This window comes from Ruditapes philippinarum, unplaced genomic scaffold (genome assembly GCF_026571515.1).
Source record: "Ruditapes philippinarum isolate M1 unplaced genomic scaffold, ASM2657151v2 ctg955_1_1_1_1, whole genome shotgun sequence".
Lineage (NCBI taxonomy): Eukaryota > Metazoa > Mollusca > Bivalvia > Venerida > Veneridae > Ruditapes > Ruditapes philippinarum.
The window spans coordinates 36,926-57,677 of record NW_026864706.1 but is presented as its reverse complement, the minus strand read 5'-3'; the positions used below and the strand labels follow the sequence as shown (position 1 = coordinate 57,677).

Below are 20,752 nucleotides of genomic sequence, written 5' to 3'. Positions count from 1 at the left end.
ATGAGTGTAGATTTAATACTAAATTTATTGAACATGTTGAATAAAATCATATTATGCAAGCCTCTGGCGAGCAAAATGTTGTTTTATTCAACGTGTTAAATAATAAGGTATTGAATCTACACGAGTATAATATTCTATTTCTCACATATATAAAATATGATTGGTAAACTGTTAAAAAAATGTTTATATATAGAGTCAAAGTGTTATTACACTATAGTGTAATATCGTTTTTATAAATTGGCTTATTACACTCCTGCACCGCTTTTTATGTGATAAAGTGAATATTTCATAAGTCTCTATGATAATTTGTGACTTGGATATTTGCATTTATAGAAAGTGTATGTCAGTCCTGTGAGTGGCAGAAAATTCTAATGAAAAGGGGGTGTCATTTTGCCAAAAATTTGGTTGGCTACAGGACCATTTTTATGTGTCAGGCATTCAGCTAGAAAAATCACCTCTTTAGCATGAAAACTCCATTTTAAGGTAGGTTTAGCAACCATTTCTTATAATGTAAGTCTATGGAAAATCAATGTGAGTGTCTGACCTAAAGGCCGAAGCTGCAAGAGTACGGTAAGAGTTCGTGTCGGACGGAATATAACGTTGGTTTTATTTCTGTTGAAAGCGTAAGCGGCCTTTCCAAAATGTAAACAAACTGACGATATGGCAAATTTATTTTACGCCTCTGTGACAGCATTAAAGGCATTCGGAATCGTCATTATTGAAAGTGTTCGAGCCATATCACGTATTAGTTTTACGAAAGCAAAATGTATTTCTGATGATATAATTCTTATAACCGGAGGGGGCAGGGGTATTGGAAGACAGTTGGCTCTTGAATTTGCAAATTTTCAGCCTAAATGTGTATGTGTTTGTATATTATCTTTCATGCAATAAATCACAGATATATAATATTGAGCTCCATGATCGCATATTCAAAATATATTCTTTTTCAGACAAATGCAGAAAAAAGTGTGTTAGCACTGTGGTCAAATATCCCCAATATGTTTTGAGAGAGTGCAGATCATTCCATATATATTCTATTATATCATATATATGTGCAGCCTGACCAGGAATCGAACACGGAACACTCAGAATACTGTACCGCGGCTCTAAAGACTGAGCTTTCCAACTACTTAATTACAATTCATCTATCATAAATAGTGAACAGTTCTGAACCGTGACATGCTCCCCTGCTATATTGAAATTCGTCCTCGTATTTCACAGAGTTACAGAGCAAAGTAAATTGAACTTTGAGCTATATTCAGTTACGGCCCCACGTTGGGCGTGAAATGTCACAGGGTCCGAAAAATGTGCAGCCTGACCGGGACTCGAACCTGGGACCCTTGGACTATTGTACTGCGGCTCTACTGACTGAGCTATATGGCCGCTTACACTTAAATAGAGAACAGTTCTGAATAGTGACATATATATATAATGCACCGATGGACAGTTTTCTTATCTGTAGAATAATAGAATTTCGAGTAAAGATAACCAGTTTGTATTTCCCTGTATAAATCATATAAAAATGGTCTGGGAAGCACTTCTATTTCGTAACTTAATGAAAGTAAGACTTTTCTGATATTACAATTTGTTGGAAATATTGAGTAGCATGTGACTGAATGAATCCACACCCTAACAATTAATTTTTAGTTATCCAAATATTGATTATGGAATTAGACCTGCCTTACTTTACATTATTATCATGTTTTCAATCACAAAATCACAAATTTAAAAAGATATAAATTCCTTTAAGCTGATGGCACTTTATACTTGTTGATTATCTTGATTCTTCAAATTGTGTAAACTTAATTACACCAGGGATTTGCATGGAAACTATTAACATAATGAGAATTGAAAATTTCATCCTAAAAATAGCCTTTAAGTTAAATCCTACTGATGTCAGAATGATGATTGAATGCTGGCATTGTATGAAATGTATGTAATGCTCAAGTCCACTGTATCTCAGACTTTGACAATTGGGCAAACCATGCTTCACAAGTTGTCCATATCCCTTGTTATTTTTGTCCCAAAACAAAACAAACTGCAATGACCCAGCAGGGGAAGGATTTTCCAAGGATTGATTCAGATTGAAAAGTTAAAAGCAGGTTTTCTCTGTTTCATGTATTGCAGATTGTAATATGGGGAAGGAATGAAGATTGGTTGAAGAAAACTGTTGCTGACATAGAAAGTCGTGGTGTCAGATCAACATACAGAGTCTGTGACGTCAGCTCAAGGGAACTTATATATGAAAAAGTAAGAGTTAACCTTTTATCTGAACCAAAAGTTATATGTCTCTAAAACCAGTATACAATGCTGTTTACTGAGATTGAAAATTCCACTCCGCGCCGCGTACACTCATAATTACAAGAAAAATTTAGGAGAACTCGATGCAGGATGAGTAGTAAAATGTTGTCTGCACATTGGATTTAGAAGCTACTCGTCCTGCAAGAAAATATTTTTGGATGCCTGGTCTATACTGTTGCTTCTTAAAATTTGTATTCTGAAAGCAAAATCATTTTTTTTTTCATATGAGTTGTTCAAAGCAGGGCAAATCCTTCACAAAAATCAGACTGGTTAAAGAGTCAGGTGGTTAATAACAAATGATTTTAACATTGATTCCGTGTTATAACTGTAGGTCAAAGAAAAGTTTTGTTTTTTGTTGTTGTTCTTTTCATTATTGATCATAATTCTATAAAGAACAGACTCAATCAAACCAAGTCTGCAACATTTTTTTTATTTTGCTGTTTTGGGCATTTTTAGGGAATTTAGTTCTTTAGAAGTTTTACATGTAATCAATTTTGTCAATTGTCTTACTCTTTCGAAACAAATTTGTTTTCTTTAAGAAAGAAAATAATTATGAATATTGTTAATTAAGTATTTTATCATAACCTGCAAGGTGTTTTTTTTTTTTACAAATAGACTTACTCCGGACTTACGAATATTTTATGTTTTTCTCAGCTAACCCAAACAAATTTTTAAAGTTACTTCTTCAAAAATAATAGTGCACTTTGAAGCTTATGATAATGGTAAAGGTTTGTTTGTACCTACAGATTAGCTGGGAAAACCCCACATTTGCAGAGTTCGGTATAACATTGTTTACATAATGTTTTTGCATTCATCATGATATTGAAATAACTGTAAACAGCTTTTGAATGTTCAAATAGGCAAGAGAAATACAGGAGACAGTAGGGGAGGTTACTATTCTAGTAAACAATGCTGGTATATTGTGTGGCAAACCGATAGAGTTCCTTCAACCGGAGGACATGAGGCATACATTAAAAGTTAACACCCTTGCTCAAATATGGGTAAGTGTGCTTACAGTTCTTATTTTGGGGTGTCCATGGAAAACTGGTTAAGGTCGTTGACTTTAAGCTATTTATTCACTGCTGTGGTTTTAAATACTGACAGGGACTTTTGATTCTTTCATGTGAGGAAGCTAACCAGCTAGCTTATGAAACGTCTGTGGTTCTACTCAGGTGCGCGTTAAGCCTGAGATTATGTAGGGAAGGGCACCTGAAGTTTTCCTCTACAAGTAAAGCTGGAACATCACCATATGAACTATATGACCTATACTGTGTTGGTGTGATGTAAAGCCAAATCAAAACAAACAAAAGTTATTATGTTAAAATATTTTTTGTAAAGTGACATTAATTAGTTAAAACATCATTTAGTTTAACATGTTTAAACATAACATTGTAGCTAGTTTAAACACAAATATTATTTGACAAATAATATCCTTGGTTTAAACAATATTTTGTTTAAATATTATTTATTTCAAACAATATTTAGTTTAAACAATATTTAGTTTAAACAATATTTAGTTTAAACATTATTTAGTTAAAACACTATTTAGTATACACATTATTTAGTTAAAACACTTTTAAGTTTGATAACCATTATTTAGTTTAAACATTATTTAGTTAAATCAATATTTAGTTTCAACATTATTTAGTTTTAATATTGTTCAGTTTAGACAATATTTAGTTCAAACAATATTTAGTTTTAATAATATTTAGTTTATATAATAAATAAAATTTAGTTTTACCATTATTTAGTCTTACTTGATTTTGAAGCTTGTATCCTATTTGTACCACTTTGAAGTTCACTAACAACGGTGACTTGCTGAAAATGGCCAGTACTGGGTAGCATTTTTCATGAGATTTTCAGATTTAATTTATCATGAGAGTTTTTCCTGACTTTATGCTTAAGTTTAAACTTACTTAAATCATGACTTATATAAATGTTCAAACCACTTGCCCCTCACCTCTGTGGGTTTGAATCCCGACAGGGACCTTGGATTCTTTCATGTGAGGAAGCTATCCAGCTAGCTTACGGAACGTCGGTGGTTCTACTCAGGTGCCCGTTCGTGCCTGAAATAATGCACGGAAGGGCACCTGGGGTCTTCCTCCACCAGTACAGCTGGAACGTTGCGATATGACCTATACTGTGTCGATGTGACATAAGACCCAAATCAAACAATCAATTATATAAATGTATCTCACGAGGAAGTATTGTCATGACCATAGTAAAATATCTTAACCTTTTACCCCATGAGCATATTGCGAAAAATGGCCGTTTTCATTGAAAAGCCTCCTGTAACAAGTTCAAACTGCTATGAAACTATGAAAAATGCTTTAATACTTATGAAACTTGGCACAAATGTTGACTACACCATAGTCTCTGTAACAGCATGCTCAATCGTAAATTTCCTGTTACCATGGCAACGGGGGGACGTATCAAAATTACCAAAAATGACTATTTTGCATTGTTTTTTTTTTCCATCAAAACTTCTCAATGAATTGAGATAGAGTAAAAGGCTTTTAGTTACCCTAAGATCTACCTGAGGCCATTTTTAGCCTGTCACTGTCCAAAGTTTTCTTGGCGATGAGGGAGACTCCACCCCCATTCAGACCCCCCAAACAGAAGGGGGCACATCTCCCTTCTGGCAACCCTCTGATGTAACATTTGGATGGAAGGCGGCGATGAAAAAGTGGTCACTTTTTTCAACAACATTTCTCAAACGAAAACCAGTGTTTGGGGCCTAAATAGGGCATTTTTTTACTGTTTGAGGCCTCAAAAAGGGGGGAAAAAGCTGTCGAAACACGCTTATATGAGGGAAAAGGTTAAGAGAGTTTTCTCCCTTTGTCAGTTTTTTCTATGTATATCAAATAAATATATTATAATTTTAAAAATACAATTAACCTTTACATGAACTTAAATTATTAACTTCTTCTGTTATTAAAAAAATAGAAATGATAATACAGAAATCCATGTTAAATTTTAATAAGAAGGTCATCTATGATCATAAAATGTTTTTGTTAGCTATTTGGAAACACTGATTTAAAGCTAAATTTATCAAATTATATTTTATTTTTTCAGACTATAAAGGCATTTTTACCAGGCATGATCGGGAGAGGTCAAGGTCACATTGTATGCATAAGCTCCTTGCTAGGACTTCTGGGATTGAAAGGAGTGTGTGACTATGTCACTTCGAAGTTTGCAACAACAGGTATGTGGTCATGCTCCGCCTTCTCAACCTTTCTGTAGGCAAATTTTTACTTTCCAGCTGGTTGGGTTTTATAACACAGTAACACTGTCAAGGTCATTTGTCATAGGCACTTTTGGGGCTGAATAAAGTAGACTCCAATCTTATAACCTTTTGGGGCTGACTAAAAAAAGCCTCTAATTTAATAAAAAAAATCAATTCCTAAATAATTTGGAATGCTGAATGATCTGACAGTCACTATTATGAGGTCAACTTCTCTTGACCTTTCAATCAGCCAATTAGTGACCATATTCTATTTTTAACCATTGGGGAACCATGTGCATAATTTTCATGATATTACAGTAGAGTTTTCATGTTTTATGATTTTATTTATTGGAGTTTCATGATTTGTGATTTTATTTATAGGGGTTTCATGATTTGTGATTTTATTTATAGGGGTTTCATGATTTGTGATTTTATTTATAGGGGTTTCATGATGTTTGTTTTTATTGATAGGAATGATGGATAGTTTAATGCAAGAATTAGAAGAGTATCCTGATATACACACAACTATAGTCCATCCCTATCAAATAGACAATGATATGTTTGCAGGGATGCAAGTTAGGTATGGTATCACATTGACTATGAAGAATATGGAGAGCTATTGTACTCACTCTAAGGCTGGCATCACACTTTAGTTAAGTTATTGCTTGCAAGTTAGTATTTCCAAAATCTATGGAAAAGAATGCAGCATTGAAACTTCATACCCTCATTTGAGAGTGTTATAGAAGGCCACTGTCCAAGGCCTATAACCTTTACATGGATTTTGATGAAATTATTGACATTTTAAAATCTGAAAAATTTCTTTTTCATCCAGGATCTAGTTTTACTTTCAAGCACTGAGATTAGTTGAGCAATCTTTCCCACTGACAGCTCTTGTTTGGCTTTGTTGTATGGCTTGAGAATTATAAACATAGTTGTTAAAATAACTTTTAATCTTTACCCAACAGAAGCATGGTTAAAAGAGTCTCCATGGTAAGATGGTAATAGGTTAAAGTTTTTGACACCCTCACTGCTGTGAGCTCAAATTAAAGTTTTTTTGTTGTTTTTTTTTTCATACAAGGAAGCTATCAAGCTAGTTTTTGAAAAATCAATAGTTTTGGTCATTATCTCATAGAGCAAATTTTTACCTGAAATGGTTGGAAAATTAAATTTTTGTATATTCCCTAGTATTTTGTTAATAACATAGTATGGCACCACCATAGAAGAACCATTGTCTGACTGTAGAATACTAAAATTCCTCACTTGAAATAATTATTTCAATAAGGCAGTGGGCAGTATTAATAAGTTAACAGCTTCAAGCCATTTTGCCATGCAGGTCTCCTATGAATAAACAGTAAACTCCATTCTTGTCCTAACACTTGTTTTCAAATTGGTTGGAACTTGGCTCTTTGATATAAAGATATCCTGGATATAGCAATATGAATTTTGCAGCCCCCTGAATATTATTATAAGCAAGGTTTACTGTACATTAAATCATAAAATGAATGCATACAATTTGAAATAATGATAGTGTCTTTTTAGCTCACCTGTCACAAAGTGACAGGGTGAGCTTTTGTGATCGCTTTTCGTCCGTAGTCCGTCCGTCGTCCGTCGTCCGTCCGTAAACTTTTACTTTAAATGACATCTCCTCATAAACCACTAAGCCAATTTCATCCAAACTTCACAGGAATGTTCCTTTGGTGGTCACCTTTAAAAATTGTTCAAAGAATTTAATTCCATGCAGAACTCTGGTTGCCATGGCAACCAAAAGAAAAAACTTTAAATATCTTCTTTTAAAAAACCATAAGAGCTAGAGCTTTGATATTTGGCATGAAACATCTTCTAGTGAGTGTCTACCAAGTTTGTTCAAATAAAAGCCCTGGGGTCAAAATTGACCCCGCCCCGGGGGGTCATTGATTTTCCCTATATGCATATAGTAAAAACTTAAAAAATCTTCTTTTAAAGAACCCAAAGAGCTAGAGCTAAGATATTTAGCATGAAACATGTTCTAATGAGTGTCTACCAAGTTTGTTCAAATAAAAGCCCTGGGGTCAAAATTGGCCCCGCCCCGGGGGTCATTGATTTTCCCTTTATGCATATAGTAAAAACTTAAAAATCTACTTTTAAAGAACCCAAAGAGCTAGAGCTAAGATATTTAGCATGAAACATGTTCTAATATGTGTCTACCAAGTTTGTTCAAATAAAAGCCCTGGGGTCAAAATTGGCCCCGCCCCAGGGGGTCATTGATTTTCCCTAAATGCATATAGTAAAAACTTAAAAAATCTTCTTTTAAAGAACCAAAAGAGTTAGAGCTAAGATATTTAGCATGAAACATGTTCTAATAAGTGTCAACCAAGTTTGTTCAAATAAAAGCCCTGGGGTCAAAATTGGCCCCGCCCCCGGGGGGTCATTGATTTTCCCTATATGCATATAGTAAAAACTTAAAAAATCTTCTTTTAAAGAACTCAAAGAGCTATGGCTAAGATATTTAGCATCAAACATGTTCTAATAGGTGTCTACCAAGTTTGTTCAAATAAAAGCCCTGGGGTCAAAATTGGCACCGCCCCGGGGGTCATTGATTTTCCTTATATGTGTATAGCAAAAACTTAAAAAATCTTCTTTTAAAGAACCCAAAGAGCTAGAGCTAAGATATTTAGCATGAAACATCTTTTAGTGAGTGTCTACAAAGTTTGTTCAAATAAAAGACCTGGGGTCAAAATTGGCCCCGCCCCGGGGGTCATTGATTTTCTTTGTATGTGTATAGCAAAAACTTAAAAACTTCTTTGAAAAACCCAAATAGCTAGAGTTTAGATATTAAGCATGAAACATCTTCTAGTAAGTGTCTACAAAGTTTGTTCAAATAAAAGCCCTGTGGTCAAAACTGGCCCGGCCCCAGGGGTGTCATTGTTTTTAACTATATGTGTATAGTAAAAACTTTAAAAATCTTCTTTTAAAAAACCCAATGAGCTAGAACTTAGATGTTTAGCATGAAACATCTTCTTATGGGTGTCTACCAAGTCTGTTCAAATAAACAAATAAAAGCCCTTTGGTAAAAATTGGCCCGGGGGTGGGGGGGGGGGGCTATATACAGGTGAGCGACCTCAGGGCCATCATGGCCCTCTTGTTCATAGTATCGTCCCATTGGACACAAACATTTATAGAAGAGACTATTTGAAAGATAACCATAGATAAACAATATTTATTGACAAGACTTTTTGTGAAATAACATTGTGATATATAACAGAGACAACATATTTGTGATTGTGCATTGTGCTTGTGATATGTGATACATTGTGACACTTATAGTGCTAGTGACATTTAATACCTTGTGACATAAGGTTGTGATACTCTAGTGTTTCTGAAATTACAAAGTGCTTCTGCCACATCGTTGTTTCATTGGAAACTGTTAGAACTGCTCCAGTGGTAGCTTTCCAGCATAGAAAAGGTATGTCTTTGCTGAAATTAATGGGTAAAACAGTAGTAATGAGTTTCAAGGCTGAGTTTGCTTGTTCTTAAAAAGAAAAAAGTCAAGATAAAATTAGCTTTAGACTATTTTATTGATCCTGTTAATTAATTCCAATTTTATTAATATCAGCTTTATCAGTGTAAGCAAATGTGAATTAAAGTAGCTTAAATCGGGATTTTTAAGCAAATGCCAAATTTTGACAATATTTTTGTAAACTCATTCTGTTAACATGAAAATATGGTTTTTGTGCCTGAACTTTTCTGATTGCAAAACACAAAATTTCATGACCTAAACATGTTTTTATGTTGTAAAATCTGTAACAAAGAGCTGTATCTCATCTCTTGCTTATTTATCATTTCAGTTAGACATGCCACTCAGTAAAGCATGGAAGAAGGCAAAGGCCAGGAGGGCAATATTGGTAACGAGGGAGCAGACGTTGGCAGAAGATCCTGATGTAGTCCCTGTCATAAGTCCCGTCATTATTCCGGCAGACAGGGCCCCATCAGCACCTGTCATAGGTCCGGTCATCGTGCCGGCAGACATGGTCGCTGGGGCAACTGATGTAGGTCCAGTCAATTTGACGGCATTCATAGCCCAAAAAGCACCTGATGTAAGTCTGGTCAGTGCACCAGCTTTCAGGGCGCTTGAAAGTCCGTCCATCAGTACGGCAAACACAAAACAAAACACAAACAAAACAAATGCTATATATTCCGAAATGGAACATATATTATCTCGAAACTCAAATTTGAATCAAAGAATATGCAATACATCTTCTGCAATGGAAAAAGAACAAAGCAAACTTGTGAATAAGTCTTATGAGTCATATTGCACTGGTATGCCCTTCAGCTGCTTGCCGTTAGTATTTGGTTCTTTCAGTCAAGCAAATAATAGATTTTCTATTCAAACTAGAGGTAGTCAATGTACTATTAACTCATTATGTGCTTTGATATATTCAAAATATTCTGATTTGATAACAACAGAAAATATTGATGAGGTCTTAAACATTGGAGATGAGCTGTACAGGAATGTTGTTAATAATTTAAAACAACTTGGTAGATTTAAGCATTGATTGTTAAGTCTTGATGAAATGCCTGATCAAGTGAATGTTTTGTCCAAAGTTGTACAAATAAGAAAAGGAAACATTGTATCAGGATTGACTATTCAGCATTTCGGAGATACAGACTTGCCAACTTTACATCAAGCCTTGTATGCAACATTTCAAAGAGCAAACCATGCATTGGTCATGATTGGATCAATTTGTTCTGCGGTGTTTCTTAAAGATGAAGAGTTTTGGCTGTTTGATTCACATTCACATGGAGAATATGGACTGTCAAATGTTGATGGAAAGTCTGTATTGATGTCATTTCATAAACTTGAAAACCTTGTCACATTTATGTATGCTATGTATGAAAGTGCAAATATTGATATAATGAGCCAATATGAAATATTGCCTTTAAACTTTAATGTAGTTCAATGCACTTCACAATACCATAATATGTACATTAACAATCAGCAGAAAATAACTGATATCAGCAAAACTGATGCTGATGATGTTTGGCAAACAGTTTCTTACAAAAAGCAAAAGAAATCCACTAACTTTTCTGTCATGCCAAAAGATGAACAATTATGTGAAGTAGTTAAAAAAAATATTAAGCAACAGTCTATTGACCATAAAGTAAAAGAAAGGACATATAGTTATCCTGCAGTTGGGCTTAAAAAAAAAGTAAAAAATGATACAATATTGATTGGGAAGTACTTTAAACACCAATACCAAAAACAGCAACAGAAGAATAAAGAAGAAGAAAGTGATAGAAAAGCCTACATGAGACTGTACATGCAAAAGCGAAGGCAAAGTGATCAATTCAAAGTAAAAGATAAAGAATTCACTTTAAAGTCAAAGCGAAAAGCAAGGTCAGACGAAGCATTCAAACAAAAAGAAATTCAGATACAAAATAAATCTAAAAAAAAGGCAAGGTCAGATCCACTTATTCTAGAGCAAGAGAAAATAGCTAAACAAGAATCTCGAAAATGTCCCAAATACAAGCATAAAGAATTGCAAATACAAAATAAATCCAAACAAAAGGCAAGGTCAGATCCACTTATTTTAGAGCAAGAGAAAATAGCTAAACAGGAATCTCGAAAATGTCCAGAATACAAGCATAAAGAAATGCAAATACAAAATAAATCCAAACAAAAGGCACGGACAGATGAAGCATTTAAACAAAAAGAAATACAGGTTCAAAATAAGTCCAAAAAAAAGGCACGGTCAGATGAAGCATTTAAACAAAAAGAAATACAGGTTCAAAATAAGTCCAAAAAAAAGGCACGGTCAGATCCACTTATTTTAGAGCAAGAGAAAATAGCTAAACAGGAATCTCGAAAATGTCCAGAATACAAGCATAAAGAAATGCAAATACAAAATAAATCCAAACAAAAGGCACGGACAGATGAAGCATTTAAACAAAAAGAAATACAGGTTCAAAATAAGTCCAAAAAAAAGGCACGGTCAGATCCACTTATTTTAGAGCAAGAGAAAAAAGCTAAACAGGAATCTCGAAAATGTCCAGAATACAAGCATAAAGAAATGCAAATACAAAATAAATCCAAACAAAAGGCACGGACAGATGAAGCATTTAAACAAAAAGAAATACAGGTTCAAAATAAGTCCAAAAAAAAGGCACAGTCAGATGAAGCATTTAAACAAAAAGAAACTGATGTACAGAATAAATCAAAACGAAAGGCAAGATTAAATCCATATACATTAGAAAAAGAAAGAGTTGCTAAACAACAGCGGAGATTAGATGAAAGAAACAAAAGCAAAGAAAAAATACTTGATTGTAAAAGAAAATCTGAAAAACGTAAAAATCCATTATTTTCAGAAGCAGAAAAGGTAACTGCAAAACGAAAAAAAGTGGTAATGATATAGAAGAGTGTATTGCGAAATTCCATCAAAACATACAAGAAGGTCCCATCTATGTTTGTAGTTCATGCCACCAGACGTGGTTTAAGGAATCTGTATCAGAGGTCCTTACTTTTACTTGTAAAGACAAAAATAAGTACATAACTGGTCTAAAGTCAGTAGCTGAAAAAGAATGGATATGTGTTACATGTAAGCATAATATTAAAAAGGGGACATTACCTAAATTGTCAGTTTTGAATGGAATGGAATGGCCAACAAAACCAAAAGAATTGGAACTGTTTCCTCTTGAAGAACGCTTAATAGCATTACGTATTCCATTTATGCAAATTAGAGAACTACCAAGGGGACGTCAGTTATCTATAAAAGGGAATGTTGTGAATGTTCCAGTTGATATCCAACCAGTTGTTAACACTCTACCAAGACCCATGAATGAAAACATTACTGTAGCTGTGAAATTAAAAAAAAAGATGTCTTTTCAGTCATGTGCATTTTCTGAAAATGTTCGGCCACTTCGAGTACTTATTGCTTTACATTGGTTGATGAACAAAAGCAATCTTTATAAAAATGCAAATATTGACATTGATGAGCAGTGGATAAAGGATGTTACAGAAAACAGTAATGAAGTCATAAATGAATTTTTCGAGTCAAAAGTAACATCTGAAATCGTGCCAGAGTGTGACACTGATAACAATGTAGATGCATTGAATAATTCTCGTTGTTCGAGTGATAATGCCTCACATGTATTGCACAAATATTTTGAGGAAAATGTTAAGCTATGTAAAACACTGGGCACTGTTGACTTTGAAGACTGTGTTGGTGAAGTTATTGACTGTGCAAAAGTAAAGAATGCTGAAAATAAAAGTTCTCATTCAGCACTAGAAGATTTGTATGACTCTGATGCTGAAGAAGTTACTAAAGAAAATGTTGGAAATATTGACACTCTTTTAGATGATGCAGATATTGAAAACAGACATGCTACTTTTACATTTGCACCTGGTGAGGGTCAGCGACCACTTAGTATTTTCCAAGATAAAGATTCAGAGTATCTGTGTTTTCCTAGTATATTTTGCGGTCAAAGGCGTATTGATAATGAACACAGAAAAGTACCAGTTCATTATGGTGACATTGCCAAGTGGGAACTTCGAAGTCAAGATAGACGTGCAGCAAACAGTGTGCCTAACATATTTTTTAAATTAAAAAAAATACAGATGAAACAATTAAATGACAAGTCAAATTTAGCTGTTAGAAGAATTCAGACTGGTACAAACAAATTAACTGCTGCCCAGGCAAGAAATGGTGAATGCATGGATACAATTGTAAAAAATGATCAAGGTTACTATTTGTTCAAACAGCTGAGAAACAGTCCAGCTTACTTAGAATCCAGAAAGAAAGATGTTTATGCAATGCTAAGACAGTTAGGTATACCAACTTGGTTTATGTCCTTGTCTTCTGCTGATACCAGATGGACGATAAAAATGATTCAGTCAGATCCAGTTACTTGTTCAAGGTTTTTTGACCATAGAGTTCAAGAGTTTATAAATACTGTTCTTAAAAGTGATCATAATCCATTGGGTAAAGTGACAGATTATTTTTATAGAGTTGAATTCCAACAACGTGGATCTCCGCATATTCATATGATTGTGTGGGTTGAAAATGCTCCAAAATTAAATGTAGACTCAATTGAAGAGATAGCAGCATATGTGGACCAGTACTTAAAATGTTCAATTAACAATGAATTTGTTGGGGCATTGGTAGACATCCAAATCCACAAACATTCAAGAACGTGTAGAAAAAAACAAGATCGAATATGCCGATTTGGTTATCCATTACCACCTCTGCAAAAAACAATGGTGTTATTTCCTCTTGAAAATGACAAGGATAAATATCTCAAACAGTATGCAAAAATCCAGAAAAAAATGAATGATCAGAAACATGGATACAATATGTCTTTTGAGAAATTTTTGTCAGATATTGCACAGATGAATGAGGATGATTATATCAAATGCATCAGAAGTTCATTAAACTCTCCCAAAGTGTTTTTGAAAAGAAATCCAAATGAGATACGTGTAAATTTATACAATGATGTAGTATTGAAAGCATGGAAAGCAAATACTGACATACAATTTGTCTTGGATCCATATGCTTGTGCCATGTATATTGTTTCATATATAATTAAATCCCAAAGTGGTATGAGTAATCTTATGTATGCTGCTGCAAGGAAGCAAGAAATGGCAACCTAGATATAAAAAGGCAAGTAAGACACATTGGAAATGTGTTTTCAAACAGTGTTGAAGTGAGTGCACAGGAAGCAGTCTATCTAGTTTTGCAAATGCCCTTGACCAGAAGTACAAGTGACGTTGTATTTATAAATACTTCTGTACCAAACCAAAGAGTACAATTGTTAAAGTCAAAGTCTGCTCTTGATGAGTTGCCTGCAGACTCAACTGATATCATGTCAGATAACATCATAAAAAGATATTCAAAACGTCCAAAGGCTTTAGATAACTATTGCTTAGCTGATTATGTGTCACAGTTAGAAGTGATTTACCCAGATGATAAGGAAGATATAAATAATTCAGAACAAAATGATGATGAAAAACATGATGAAATGTCAGGAGATGAATATTTTGATGATTGCCAAAACATTTGCATACTGAAAAGTGGTATAAAAATCAGAAGACGCCGTAATTCAAAAATCATAAGGTATGTAAGATTTAATCGTAAAACAGATGAAGAAAACTATTATAGAGAAAAACTACTTCTCTTTTATCCCTGGAGAAATGAAGAGAGAGATTTACTTGGACACTTTGCAACACACAAAGTAAAGTATGAATCAGTCCAAAATGCTGTAAATGAAAAATGTGCATGTTATGAACATCATGTTGATGAGTTAGAATTAGCAAGAAATATGGCTGAAGAAGAATACAATGCATATGATGAAATTGCTCCTGGAACTCGGCAAGAAGAAGCAGAAACTGCTGAAGAAGAACCAGTAGAGTCAGAAACATTTATCTATTTCAATCCAGATAGAGTAAGTGAACAAAGAGAATATGACATTGGCATAGAAATTGGTTGTTCCATTTCATCTGCACAAATAAGTTCTAATGAAAATATTTTATCAGATGAAGAGTACAGAGCTCTTCTGCGTTCGTTGAACTCAAAACAGAAAGAGTTTTACAATCATGTTGTTCACTGGATAAAAACTAAAGATGCACCTTTATATACATTTCTTTCTGGTGGTGCTGGTGTTGGTAAAAGTGTTGTTATAAGAGCATTGTATCAAACACTATATAGAATGCTTAATTTGAAAGAAGGAGAAAACTCTGATGATGTAAGGGTGCTCTTGTGTGCATATACTGGAAAAGCGGCTTTCAATATAAATGGCTCTACTATTTCGTAGGCATTTAAGCAGAAGTACAAACAGTCTGATCAAACATTAACATGTGACAGCTTGAACACATTCAGATCCAAATATCGAGATTTATCTGTTGTCATAATTGATGAAATTTCAATGGTTAGTAATACTATGATGAGCTTCATAAATCAGAGACTGCAAAAATTAAAAGGCACTCGCAAACCATTTGGAGGTGTAAGCATTATCGCAGTGGGAGATTTATTCCAGTTAAAACCTGTAAATGGTGATTGGATATTTAATGATTTAAGTCATGATGCTGCATCTTGGTCCATGAACTTATGGAAAGAACTGTTTCTTATATACGAGTTATCAGAAGTAAAGAGACAAAAGGATGATTTACCATTTGTAGACTTATTAAACAGGCTGAGAATTAACTCACTGACAACAGAAGATAAAATGGTTCTTAAAGGTTGTGAAGTTGAATCCAGTGCTAAGAATTATCAAGTAAACTCCCCACATCTATTTGCTGAAAACTATTACATGCATATTTTCAATGATACACTGCTAAACAGTTCAAACAATCAAAAAGTGTCCATTCTTTGTCATGATTCTGTTGTTTCACCAAAATTATCAAAGGATAAACAAGAAGAGGCTATCAAAACATTGCCCACTGATCCAAACAGAACTGCTAATCTTCATTGTTCATTGGATATTGTTATAGGGCATGTTGTATGATTTAACTGTCAATACAAATACTGAAGATGGCCTTGCAAATGGTGTGTCATGTGTTGTAAAGTTCATAGAGTATAAACTGAAGGAAACACAACGTCCTAGTATCATATGGGTTCAATTTGTGGATTTGAAAGCTGGTTGTGGAACTAGATTAAAATATAAAAGTCGAGGCTTTTATCATGAACAAATAAATGAAAATTGGACACCAACATTTGATATCACAAGGACCTTTACATATAACAAAAAAACTTTTGAAAGGATCCAGTTTCCATTACAACCTTCTGCTGGGAGATCAGTTCATAGAGCACAAGGAACAACACTTGATAGTGTCGTGATTGACTTTATCCCAAAGAAAAACACGAAAAGTTCCTCACCTTCATTACGTTGCATTAAGTAGAGTAAAGGTCTTTTAGAAAAGCTTCACATTCTCAATTTTTAATGAGCAGGCTTTACAAGTTGATGAAAAAGTTAAAACAGAATGGAGAGATTGCTTAAAGATGCTTCTCTATGAATTGTGTTATGTTCCCTTGGAATCTATACATTTATTTTCAAAAATGGATTTTAAAAATCGCATTCAACAATTGTAGGTCATTAAACAAGCATTTCATTGATGTGAAACATGATCAAGGATTGTTGTCTTGTGATATTATTGGATTGGCAGAAACTAGATTACATGGAAAATGATAATGATACTTCTTGTCAGATACAGGGATACCATTTAATACGCAATGACCAGGTTGTACTGCATCAACATTCTGAAAGACCTCCACATGGGTTACTTATTTATGTCAAAGCTGATGTATTAGTAAAATCTGCAGACCGCTTTAGCTCCCAGATTTTTGAATTTGTTATTCTGAATGTTTGCAAGAGGATTAAGTGAAATGCAAGTTGTAGTATTGTATAAATCACCAAAAATGTCAGATTCTGCTTTTCGCACTATGCTGACAGAGAAACTCTTTCCACATTTGGTACCTCATAAGCCTTTAGTTATTCTGGGTGATTTTAATATTGATGTTTTAAATTGTCATAGGGGTGTTTTGCAGACTTGTATGATAAGCTTAACTGTAAATTACATCTTAATGAACCCTACAACTGATAATCTATCAGCATTAGACTTGATAATAACAAATATTGATGCCACTGTGGGTACAGTAGAAACTTACTGGTCAGATCACAAAAAATTATCTACTGTTGTACAGAAAGAATCTCTACATAATAAAATATGGTGCTAACCCAAAAACAGCCATTGCTTTACTTACCAGCTCTTCTTAAAAATTTCACCATTTTACAAGATTTCTCTTCAGATATCTTTGTCACTCAGACTGTATTTCAACCTAACACTCTAATTTCAAGTCTTTGTCTTTGTAATAAAAAAATGTTTAATTTACTTGTAGTCTTTGTCATTGTCTTACACTTTTGTACACAGTGACATTGGTCACAAAATATTGTGACATAGATTTTTATGATGTTATTGACGCATTTAACCATTTGTCAACATATTATGTCAACAAAAACTAGTGCAGATTTCAAACTAAGTTAAATAGGTTCAGAAACTAAGCCACCCGATCAGAGCTTTGGGAAACCTTTGTAAAACTGAGATCACCTTTTACCCAGTTTAATTGAAACTAGAAAGTTTGCCTTCACAAACTCTAAATACAGGCATTCACCCATGCCTCAGGTGAGCGACCCAGGGCCCTCATGTTTACCCTTGTTCACAGTCCGATTAAATTGTTACATTCTAACTTGTTAGTTGTTAAACAGTATGAAATAATCTTTTTCAGATTTCCAAAACTGTTCCCACCATTAAAGGAAGATTATGTAACAAAAGCTACAGTACAGGCCGTCCTTAACAACAGACATCAAATCACTCTTCCAGTTTATTTCTATATGATTCTCTTTTTTAGAAGGTAAGAAAGTAAGTAAGTAAGTAACAACTTTATCAAATGAGGTTTCTGATCAAGAGAAAAGGACTATAAAATAAAAATATTTCAGTGTGTACTGTACACAGACCTATACGTTTTTCTCTCCAACAGTCAGGTTTCAGGCATAATGATTGCAGTAAAACCTGGGATAAAACCCACCTTTGAATAAAGATCACCCTGCTAATAATGACCACTATTTGACAAACCTTCATTGATAAAGTAGAACATACCGTATAAGTACTTATTTCTGCGGGCTTAATATTCTGCGATTTTTGTTAAAATAAGGGGTTTTATATATCTGCGTATCTTATTTCTGCGGTGTCATCATTCTCGCATTGATGTTTTTTATTTCTGCGTTAAATTAAAGATATTTTTACAAAATTAACCGACACAAACAGACAACATTTCAAGATTTGTTAATGTAGCATGTATATAAAAATTTCCGGTTAACTTGCAGACGATTGATAATGTGTTTCGTCGTAATCATCATGTATTGATATATATACACGTAAATAAGCAAAAATTAACAAAGTGCGGTGACATCAGTTTTAATACTATATGTGGAGAAATATGAAGTGTGAATAATAATGGCAAACTCGCTCGTAGACACAAGATATTGTACAAATACAAAAGGGTATGTTTATTGCATCCGTCAAACTACAATAGTTTTATCTTACAAACAAAAACACAAGCTAATTAAGGGTGAGCAAAAATCATGAAACATGATATTTATTTAAACAAACACTTTTTTTTTCTATTTTTTTTTCTAAATTTAATATTTTATTCTGGACAGATATAAAAAGAAAAATTCCCATCTACAAAAGCTGATAACGGAACATGGTAATGTAATTAAACAATACCGGTAGTTGACATATTCCGACATATAAATCTGAACAGGCTCAATTTTCTGTGGTTTTTAAATCTGCGGTGTGGTTATAAACCGCAGAAATAGCAGAAATAAAGTTCCCGCAGAAAAAAGTACTCATTCGGTAGTAATCTCCAAATAATGACCAATTGTCTTTAAAATAAAAACAAATCAGAATCCGTAAAGAATGTCAAAAAAAAGGCTAAAATTGAAAATGGTGCAGACTCAGTTTGATTTAGCTTGTCAATGGATGGTAGAAGGTACCATCCGCGCCCCACCTAGCACTGGCTTAAATAGAATTCAAGATTAAAACATGAAAATGGTGAAATTTTAAATTTAGAAACATCAGCAGCAAGATGCATTCATACGATGGTTATCATTGAAACCTTCAATGTGAGATGTTCTTGCCATCCCATGAAACGCAGTGTATGGTCCCTTAGTAAAAAGAATGCGTGTGCCTTCAATAAAAACACAATGGGCGGAACTAAATAAAAATGGGATTAAACGGATTGGCTTCTTTAGATTCTTAAGTTTGGCGTCTTTAATCATTTCTAATTAGTTTTGTTTTGCTTATGTATATTTGGGATATTTCAGTGTACTACCCGTCTCATGTATGGTACCAGTTCAGAAGTTTATGGGACTAGACAAAGTGATGGACAATTTTGATTGGCAGAAGGCAGCGGGTTCGGACCTTACGTCTACAGACAAATTGTGTGATTCTTGAAAGGGTGCTATTTATATACATGTACATACATATTTTTATTTATATATAGGTCTCAAAAAAATGTTTATTGTCTCTTTAAAAAAAGATTTTAATAGTCAAAGGGTAAGCTTATTCTCTTTATTATTATGGAAAAAACAAACTTTGTTTTTCATTTTTAGTTGTATAGAGCAGATTTTGTCATTTCATTTATTATTTTTGAATTTCTATAAGAAAAATCAAATAGAGGAACAATCACAATACTGTTGTAAGTCCTTCTTCATTTCATATAAGTTATTGCAGTTTTGCTGTCAACTCTCAAAATGGTGCATATTAACAAATATGATGTTAGAAAACTGTTTTGTACATAGGTTTTTAAATTACTTTGCATGCTGATATTTTACTGCTGTCAATATGCTCTTTCTTTAAAGTGGATTGGTCTGCATTGGACATATTTTCCGTTGATGAAAAAAAAATAATAGAAAAGTATTATTTGGATATTCTTATAATTAAAGATAAGAAAAGTATCATTTGGATATACTTTTAATAAAAGATATTTCAAGATATTTCTTGTAACACATTGATACAATCCTAAGTGATTTAGTATGAACATTTATATCCGGAACAATAGCATTTTCTTCTAGAGCAATTTATTATTTTGCTTTTTATAAATATATGTCATATTGGTACATGTATTTCACACTTTACAACAACATCCATATTTAACTCTATTGTGGTTTGTTTGTTGCCACATACAACACTAAATACCTTCAACATAGTTATTATTAGTGATGGAAATCGGATGAAATTTGTCCCAATTGATCATCGGTTCATTCGGATTGGACATAAATGGTAACTTTTCGAATAAAGTCGCGTTAGAAAGAAATAGGGAAGTAACATTTCTTCCCAAGGCATAACATAGAACTTCATTTAGCACTTTTCAACACATTATATAGGCATAATTTTAAAATTGATTTTATTTTTCAATGGATGTCAAATAATAACATTCACATCACATTATATTACTATTGTTTACATCACGTATTGATCCTGTTCAACTCCAAATTGTCTCTGAGATGATTTTTTTGCGATCGGCGAGGTGTTCCTAAATGAAAATTACCATCTTTGATACTTTAGACATTTCGACGATGTCACGGAACAAATTTTTGTGAATTGATTATTGTCACTTTACATAACAGTAACTGATTATCGGCGACTTGCGACAATCGGAACATCACTAGTTGTTATTTTTGTTATTAGACAACTTC

The 20,752-nt window shown here is 33.5% G+C and overlaps 1 protein-coding gene across 1 annotated transcript; it reads left to right on the top strand.

The window, feature by feature from the left end:
- Positions 1 to 609: 609 nt before the first annotated feature.
- On the top strand, positions 610 to 19,940 carry LOC132726560 (short-chain dehydrogenase/reductase 3-like). Its single transcript, XM_060711897.1, has 7 exons — positions 610 to 858; positions 2,128 to 2,250; positions 3,162 to 3,302; positions 5,377 to 5,506; positions 5,999 to 6,107; positions 17,779 to 17,904; positions 19,379 to 19,940. Exons 1-7 carry the CDS (start codon positions 661 to 663, stop codon positions 19,506 to 19,508), a joined length of 957 nt encoding a protein of 318 aa, XP_060567880.1. The 5' UTR covers positions 610 to 660; the 3' UTR covers positions 19,509 to 19,940.
- Positions 19,941 to 20,752: the final 812 nt, after the last annotated feature.